The following is a 9,698-nucleotide window of genomic DNA, read 5'->3' on the forward strand; positions in this document are numbered from 1 at the left end:
CTTGGAAACCCTAGCCATGGAGTCTCCCTTGGTATACACGTCCATGGTGAAGAAGATGAGCAAAATTGGCTTTTAATTTTGTATTTTAATTCATTTTACCCCTAAATGACCAAAATGCCCTTACTACTAAACTTTCCAAAAATTCCATTCATGTCCAATATTTGTCCATAAACTTTGAAATTGGTCAAATTGCTATTTAAGACCTCCTAATTAATATTTCAAAGCAATTTCATACTAGAAACTTCTAGAATGCAAGTTTTGCAACTTATTCAATTTAGTCCCTAACTTCAAATTAAGCACTTTATGCATAGAATTTCTTCACGAAATTTTCACACAATCATGCAATCATATCATAGACCTCAAAATAATCATAAAATAATTATTTCTATATCAGATTTGTGGTCACAAAACCACTATTCTGGTTAGGCCCTAATTCGGGATATTACAAACCAACATCCATGACTATCAACCTGAACATAAGATATTAGCACATACATGAGTTCAATAACATTCAATATCATCTATTTTAATACCAACATATCATTTGCCTACCATCATGTATGTAATGTACATTCTTACATTAACTAGAACTAGATATGCCAAATCTTATTCTCGTTTAATACCATCTTACTGTGGTTACCAATTTGTCCATTAAACATTCATGTTCAAGGCATTATTACTTATTTACATTTAATTCATAATCCATAGGTATGCATTCAACTTACCTAATGTATCACCAATCATGCACAACAAACAAAGCTAACTACCTCATCACACCAGAAACATAGAACATGACATGATTAATTAAGCTTACAAACCATAGTGAATATGGGCCACATCCCATGGCCATATACGATAACTCAATGTAGATCAATAGGTTAGGCCAAATAATAATAATACATGTCATAAAACTAGCTTCCTATACATGCCACTCACTTGATATTTCTAATATTTGAATTAATTCTCCCAAAAGTGATAGCTTGATAGTGTGGTTCTGCCTCCGACGATCTCCAACCCCGAGCCGACCTGCCAATACTAAAGAAATGGAGAGGAGGGGTAAGCTTTACGCTTAGTAAGTCCATATGAAATTAATAAGCAATTACTAACATGCTTTTCAAGATAAAACACTATAATTGTACAATTACACATGTTTAGGTTAAGCTGTTTTATCAAGTTACAGTTACTAAATCATTTATATTTGGATCTACAAAACTCCAAATTAAGTTCTGTTAGTATTCCTTGAAACTAGACTCATATACCTTTATCCCATAAAATGTTCAGAATTTTTTACTTTTCCAATTAATACAGTTTATTCATTAAAGTTTCCCCTGTTTTAGTGTTTGGCTACTCTGACCTCTGTCCACTACGAATCAATTTTCTCTCTGTACAGAATTCAAAGGGCTATGCAGTTTATTTCTATTAAAAATAGACTCAACAAGGAATATATAAATGTAAATTATAACTCCTAATTATTTTTTCACAATTTTTATTGAATTTATAAAATAGGAACAGAGGATCTCGAAGTCATTCAGACTCTGTCTCACAACAATTTAAATATCTCATAACATAAAATTCAATTGTATGTACCATTTCCTCTATGTGAAACTAGACTCATTGAGATTTAATCTCATATTTTATTCAGCCCCTAAATCAATTTCCACAATTTATGGTGAATTTACAAAGTTGCATCATTGCAGTAACCCAAAACTGCCAAGGCTAAATTTACTCAATCACAACTATTATTCACTAAATCCATACAATATCATTTCATCCATCATGGAAAGAACACATAATTATGCTTCATAGGCATAGATCCATAATCTCTATGTCATCAAGTATCAAGACTTATTCTTCATCATGTCATTTTCATAGTATTCACCAATACTATATACATCATATATCAAGGCATCACACATAGGTTTAGTGTACATACCTGTACAACTTGTAATTTAACTTAAGAACATACTCACCAATGGCTTGTCTCATTGGGACCACTATCAAATACTTCGTCAAATTACCCGTTGAACACTCAGAATATAATCGGATACACGGAAGCCCGCAGCTAGAAAAATTCAATAGCTTGCTGTTTATGTAGTAAAGCTACCATAGTCTCACCCATAATGAACTTGGAACGCAACTCAACGAGCTCGGGTGTTCGCATCCATAATGAACTCGAAACACAACTCAACGAGTTTGGATGCTTGCATCCATAAGTGAACTTGGAACGCAACTCAACGAGTTTGGATGCCTCATAATTCTCACGAACTCGGACCACAACTCAACCAGTTTGGATCTCAATTTCCTAGTGACATGTCAGTTGTATCCTAACCTATTCCTAAGGTTCAAACGGGCTCTTTCCTCGATCATACGCCTTTGCCATCTTTCTCGTGATGTCAATATCGATACTCCGGTGGCAACTCATATTTTTCAAGTATTCCACATAATTTGTATAATAATTCAACAATAATCATAGCATGCAACAATTCGTAAATAATAATCATCATACCATTATAAAGACATCAACAACATATAGTAATGTTACATCATTTACATAATATCAAATTATTCACATATATGCATACTTACAATTCATATAATATCATAACATTAGCATTAAAATACACATTGCATTATTAAAATCATATGAACTTACCTCGTATGCGAAAATGGTCATTTTTACCATTCTGTCCACAACTTGGTATTTTACCGATTTTAGCCTGAATTTCGATTTTCCTTACTTTATCATTTCAAATATAGCCTAATTAGGACTCATATTATTCAAATCAACCCAAATTCATATTTTGTAAAAATTATAATTTTGCCCCTAAACTTTCACATATTTACACTTTTGCCCCAAATGATATGGGGTTGTGCGCGGACCAAGATCGAGTTGCCAAGTCACGGGAAACTCCTACGAAAACCCTAAACAATTAGATCTGAAACGAAACAGAAAATTAAAAGATTAGATTTTTGAATTTTCAGATCTGAAATAAAATCCCCAAATCAGCAAAGAATCAAATTGAGAATAGAAATAAGTGTTAGGGTTCTTGAAACCCTCAAGGAGATTGTGATTCTGCCCAATTGAACACCAAGATAGTTTTCCCCAAATTTCGACAATCTAATTTCACCCAAAAAGAGTATGGAAAAACCCTAGAAATTGGGGATTTTTGGGCTGATTCCTTAAGATAGAAAAAGGCTGAAAACACAATAAGAACAGAAAATAGATTAGATAATGATTCAGCACAAGTAGAAATAAAGAAAGAATTGACAGTAAGAAATTAAAAGATAAGTCCTAAGAAGCCTTGAAATCTCGAAAGATCTCACAACTCCCTTCAAACGGCTCTAATCTCCCCTCCAAAGAATATCAATGGCAAGAAGAAGGTTGAAGATGGCTCCCACAATCAAAAAGATTGTTAAAACAACTTCTAAAGAAAACTCAAGAGAGAAATCTTGGAGAAAACTCAAAGAAAATTCTGCTCTCAACAAATCTGAAATTTTAATAATAATGATAAGTGTTTAACAAGGTGGACAGCCATGCCTTTAAATAGGCCTTATAACTAGTCCTAATCTAATTAGAAAACTAAAATAAAAAAAACTCCTAATTATTTTAATATGGAAATTCGGTCAAAGGTCATTTTATCTGGGACTCTTGGACTGAATATTGACATAAAAATTTAAACTAAGTAAATAAATAAATAAATAAAAATAAAAATAAAAATAAAACTTTACAACTTGGGCCACTTTGACAATTTGGCCTGATTTTCAACTAAGTATGGATGGATTTCTTGATTGGGCTGGGAATTTGCTTATTGGGCCTCGCCTTCAAGAATTTGGGCTTTTGTGACTCGTATCATTCCCCCTTCCTCAAAAAGATTCATCCTCGAATCTGAAAAATCAAATGAACTCGACTTTCCTCTATCGAACGGGACTAATGGCAATTGAGTCCACTGAAAAGAATAGCCATGAGATAGTAAATAGCAACGGAAACAAGCTTGTAGTCCAATCATAAGCATAACAGAACAGGTATAACGCATGTGAATGGACAGACTCAGATTACCATGCAAACAATCTAATTTACTCACCACTGCCTCGTCAAATATTTGAAACAAAGATGGACATGTTTTAAGGCATTCAGTCGTCTCACATTGTTCCCACAAACCATGAATAAATTGCGAGTAATAAATCAAATGGTAAACATAATCGTCACAAGTAGGTATTTGAAAAGATTCACATGGTTCACAGAGTTGCATAATCATACCATGCATTAATCGACGGTCTATAGATTCACTCACACATGCATTATCAAAAACAAGAATCTTTTTATCAACCATCAAAATAGATAGATCATCAATAAATAAAATAGGACAGTCAAGCACGTTTCGATCTAAGTGTTCATCAACACGATCTTTATCACTATCCGAGGAGTACAAAAGTGTTTCAAAGGTTTCAAGCATCTTACCTCGATAAGCAGAAGAATAAGGGTCGATTTTACCTTTTTCATTTAAAACAAACCTTCGCTCATCGGGGGCATAGTGTAGTCGAATCTCCGTTGTTGAGTTAACCTTTGTCAAATGGAACTCAAACTTCATGTACAACCACATAAACTGTTTAAGGCACGAATATAAATTGAAAACAAATTTGGAAAATTTCGTTACCTTATTCTCCAAAACAGATTTGGACAAATTCGAGGATTTTACACAAGGTAAATCAAGAGAATAACAAATCACGCTTCTTTTCGTAATGACTTTATCAACCACAATCGAAGAGTAACAATTAATCGGATCAAAATGAGGGGATCTTTTAAGAACTAAGTCACCAAAAGTTTTATCAATAATTTTCAAATCTGCACTGGACTCGGTTTCTAAAATTTCCTTACCTCGCTTACCTTCGGGATCATGTAGTGTGATTTCATCTTTGCCTAAGTTGATTGTATGAAAGCGTCTTTCATTTGAGAGGTATTGAAGTTGAAAGTTATCTTTCGATCTTTCGGGAACCTGAAAAGTAGCAACACAAGAAAAATTCATATCTTGGTTAGTGGAAACATTCCTCACTACCCTTTCCACGTCTTTTTCTTTTGTTTCTTTTTCTAATTCATTTTCTCTTCTTTCTTCAATTTCTTTTTCACTCTCAATCTCTTTTTGCTCTTTTTCATTCTCTTTTTCTTTTTCCTTACTTGTTTTAACAGAATTTTTCAGTTTGATTTGGTCCTCATGGACTTGTTCTAGAGTGAGCGGCACTAAGGTGAGTTTCTTTCCTTGATGCTTGAAAGAATACCTATTGGTACGACCATCGTGAGTGACTTTTCGATCCAGTTGCAACGGTTCTCCTAGCAACAAATGGCAGGCTTGAATAGGCATTACGTCGCACACAACTTCGTCTTGATACTTACCGATAGAAAATGCGATGCGCACTTGTTGAGTGACCCTAAATTGGCCTTCGTTGCTAAGCCCTTGTAGTTGATAAGGTTGTGGATGCTTGGTAGTGGTTAAGCAAAGCTTTTCCACCATCGTCGTGCTGGCTATGTTCGAGCAACTTTCACCATCAATAATAACTCTACAAAGCTTACCTTGTACGTGGCAGCGAGTATGAAAGAGATGTTCTCATTGCTGCTCGCTCTTTGGTTTTGCCAAAGATGATTGTCCACGATCATGAAAATCATCATCCATTCTAGTGACACGTCGAGGGCCGCGCCTCTGGGGTTGGTTATCCCTATCTTCTTTGATTGGATTTCGATATCGAGGTTCTTGATTCAATTGCACCTCATTGATGGTAGCAGTCAAAGCTCGAAGAGCAGCAGCCTGTTCATCCAACTGTTGTTGGAATTTTTTAAATATGTCACTATTATTATCACCTGTAGACATTTTTTTTAAAACCTGCAAAACACTCAACACTCAAAAATAAAAGTTATCAAACCTCACCGTTAATCACTCAAAAAGAAAAAATCAAATTCTCAATGAGGTCGAATTCAATCTTGTGAGTTCTTTATCAGAGTTTATATCAACCAATTAGAGAGTGTGAACCAAACTACCAAAGAATCCTAATTTGCACTAGGATGCCAAAAACTGACAAGACACCAATTGATTCGTGTTGCACCGAGGAAGAAGTTGTGCACACGTTTAAATCCTACTAACACAAGAAACAAGAAGGTGTTAGATAACGTAAAGGAAGAATAAAGGTAAACAAATGAAAACCTACAGCTAAGAATCAATAAAAATTGCTGAAAACAGAAAACCCGAAAAACTGCGGAGTAACTTGACAACTTCGTTCGAGGTGTTCCCGATCTCCAAAAATCACAAAATTAAATCTGGAATGTCTTCAAATATTGAATTTTTGATCTGGAAAATTTGGGTACCAAATTCAACCCGCTGAATATTTTTTTAATTTTTCAATTTTTTGACTTATTTTTTTGCGGGAAATATTTTTGTATATTCAATAACAGTGCCAAAAATATGTATGTAAAATTTCAGATCAATCAGAAAACATTTACCCACTCAAATGAATTTTTTTCGAAAATTTTTCTGGGTAAAACTGCTGTTTGTAATTTAAAAAATAGAGATCAGTTTAGAAATCAACCAAGAACACCCAAAACGCCCAAAATCTGATACCAAATGATACGGGGTTGCACGCGGACCAAGATCGAGTTGCCAAGTCACGGGAAACTCCTACGAAAACCCTAAACAATTAGATCTGAAACGAAACAGAAAATTAAAAGATTAGATTTTTGAATTTTCAGATCTGAAATAAAATCCCCAAATCAGCAAAGAATCAAATTGAGAATAGAAATAAGTGTTAGGGTTCTTGAAACCCTCAAGGAGATTGTGATTCTGCCCAATTGAACACCAAGATAGTTTTCCCCAAATTTCGACAATCTAATTTCACCCAAAAAGAGTATGGAAAAACCCTAGAAATTGGGGATTTTTGGGCTGATTCCTTAAGATAGAAAAAGGCCGAAAACACAATAAGAACAGAAAATAGATTAGATAATGATTCAGCACAAGTAGAAATAAAGAAAGAATTGACAGTAAGAAATTAAAAGATAAGTCCTAAGAAGCCTTGAAATCTCGAAAGATCTCACAACTCCCTTCAAACGGCTCTAATCTCCCCTCCAAAGAATATCAATGGCAAGAAGAAGGTTGAAGATGGCTCCCACAATCAAAAAGATTGTTAAAACAACTTCTAAAGAAAACTCAAGAGAGAAATCTTGGAGAAAACTCAAAGAAAATTCTGCTCTCAACAAATCTGAAATTTTAATAATAATGATAAGTGTTTAACAAAGTGGACAGCCATGCCTTTAAATAGGCCTTATAACTAGTCCTAATCTAATTAGAAAACTAAAATAAAAAAACTCCTAATTATTTTAATACGGAAATTCGGTCAAAGGTCATTTTATCTGGGACTCTTGGACTGAATATTGACATAAAAATTTAAACTAAGTAAATAAATAAATAAATAAAAATAAAAATAAAAATAAAACTTTACAACTTGGGCCACTTTGACAATTTGGCCTGATTTTCAACTAAGTATGGATGGATTTCTTGATTGGGCTGGGAATTTGCTTATTGGGCCTCGCCTTCAAGAATTTGGGCTTTTGTGACTCGTATCACCAAATCTCGTAAATTAAACTTCACCCTATTTTCTTATGTTTTATGACATGCTGATCATTTTTCCCTTCTATAGAAACATCTAATTCTCACTCTAACATGTATTTATGAACATTAGGTATTTTTACCGATTATGTCATTTTACTCGTTTTCACGTAAAATTGCTTAGCAAAAGTCATTTATCTAACACCCAACCTTCATTTTCTATCATTATACATTGAAATACATGCATATTATTCATGGGTAAATTTTTAGACATGAACCTTAGCTCAAATTAATGGTAGAAATATGTAGAACAAGTTACCGGGATTTCAAAAATGTAAAGAACTTTAAAAACGGGGAAAAGATGGACTTACATCAAGCTTGGAAGTTTTAAAAACCCTAGCCATGTCTTCCATCTCTATATACGGTTATGGCATGAGAAAAATGAAGAAGATGACATCTTTTTCTTAATTATTTTAGCTTTATTTACCAATTTACTAAAATACCCTTAATGAAAAATAAATAAAAACATACCATGCCATGTCTATCTTTGTCCACTAATTACAAAATGGGCTATTTACCATTTAAGGACCCCCAATTTAAAAACCCATTACTCACAAGTACTTAGTACCTTTGTAAACTAGAATACAGATTTTGCAACTTTTACAATTTAGTCCTTTTGACTAAATTGAGTGCTCGAACGTCAAAATTTTTGAATGAGGTTTTCATGAAATTATTCTGTAAAATTGTAGACCATAAAAATATAATAAAAATAATTCTTCTTTGAATTTGTGGCCCCAAAACCACTGTTTCGACTAGGCCCAAAATCGGGATATTACATGCCTGACATGCCAGCAAGTTAAGGCTGAGCATCAATTACCTTCTGGGTTACTACAACTAGTTAAAATTCCACTCTGGAAGTGGGAGAGGGTAATCATGGATTTTGTGAGTGGGCTACTCTTGACGCCAACTAAGAACGATTCGATATGGGTGATTGTGGACCGGTTGACTAAATCTGCCCATTTTATATCGGTCCACACGAATTATTCATTATAGAAATTGGCCAAGTTGTATGTGGCTGAAATTGTGAGACTGCATGTTGTACCGATTTCTATCATATCTGACAGAGATCCTGGATTCACGTCTTAGTTTTGAAAAAAGTTACACGAGGCTTTGGGTACAAGGCTGGATTTTAGTACTGTGTTCCACCCTCAAACGGATGGGCAGTCAGAGAGGGTGATTCAGATATTGGAAGACATGTTAAGAGGTTGTGTAATTGATTTTAGAGGCAGTTGGGAGGATTATTTGCTGTTGGTAGAGTTTGCTTATAACAACGGCTACCAGAATTAATTTCTGATATAGAAGATAGAGTGAAACTGATTCGAGACTGGTTAAAGGAAGCATCTGATAGGCAGAAGTCTTATGCAGACTTGAAGCGTAAAGAGATCGAGTACACTGTCGGGGATTATGTCTTTCTCAAGGTCTCACCATGGAAGAAAATTTTGAGGTTTGGGCGAAAAGGCAAGCTTACCCTTAGGTTTATTGGACCTTACTGAATACTTAGGCGGGTGGGACCGGTAGCGTATCAACTTGAGTTTCCTCCAGAGTTGGAAGAATTCATGACGTGTTTCATGTTTCAATGCTGAGGCAGTACCGTTCTAATCCCTCAAACATTGTATCAGTTGAAGAAATTGAGGTTGGACCTAATTTGACTATCGAAGAAGAACTGGTACAGATATTGGATCGTGATGTTAAGGTGTTAAGAAAGAAATCTGTTCCACTGGTCAAAGTGCTTTGGCATAATCACGATTCAGAGGAAGCCACGTGGGAGCCTAAAGAGGCGATGCGATAGTAATACCCTCACTCATTCTGAACAGGTAAATTTCGAGGCCAAAATTTCTTAAAGGGGGTAGATTTGTAACGCCCCAAATTTGGGCCTAGAAGTATTGGGCCTTGAGTATGGGTCCGTAGGGAGGTTGTATATAAGTAGTTAGTTTTGCAGGGAAATGACACAACTGTGTATCTGCTTCAGTGGTTAAGTGCTCTGTAAAGTGTCTGAGAAATCTTGGGTTCAAACCTGGGCTTTAGCAAAAATTTTGGTTTTAAGTGAATAAA

The 9,698-nt window shown here is 34.7% G+C and overlaps 1 protein-coding gene across 1 annotated transcript; it reads left to right on the forward strand.

The window, feature by feature from the left end:
• The first annotated feature begins 8,802 nt into the window (after window positions 1-8,802).
• Window positions 8,803-9,435, forward strand: LOC121205021 (uncharacterized). Its single transcript, XM_041075951.1, has 3 exons — window positions 8,803-8,809; window positions 8,928-9,064; window positions 9,235-9,435. The coding sequence occupies exons 1-3, from the start codon at window positions 8,803-8,805 to the stop codon at window positions 9,433-9,435; spliced, it is 345 nt and encodes a 114-aa protein (XP_040931885.1).
• Window positions 9,436-9,698: the final 263 nt, after the last annotated feature.

The sequence above is a fragment of the Gossypium hirsutum genome, chromosome A08, assembly GCF_007990345.1.
Source record: "Gossypium hirsutum isolate 1008001.06 chromosome A08, Gossypium_hirsutum_v2.1, whole genome shotgun sequence".
NCBI classification, from domain to species: Eukaryota; Viridiplantae; Streptophyta; class Magnoliopsida; order Malvales; family Malvaceae; genus Gossypium; species Gossypium hirsutum.

Bases quoted from the DNA above. Each gene is read 5' to 3' on its own strand.
- LOC121205021 (XM_041075951.1), top strand. The intron at 9,065-9,234 runs GTCTCACCATGG...ATGCTGAGGCAG, and splicing joins GGGATTATGTCTTTCTCAAG to TACCGTTCTAATCCCTCAAA.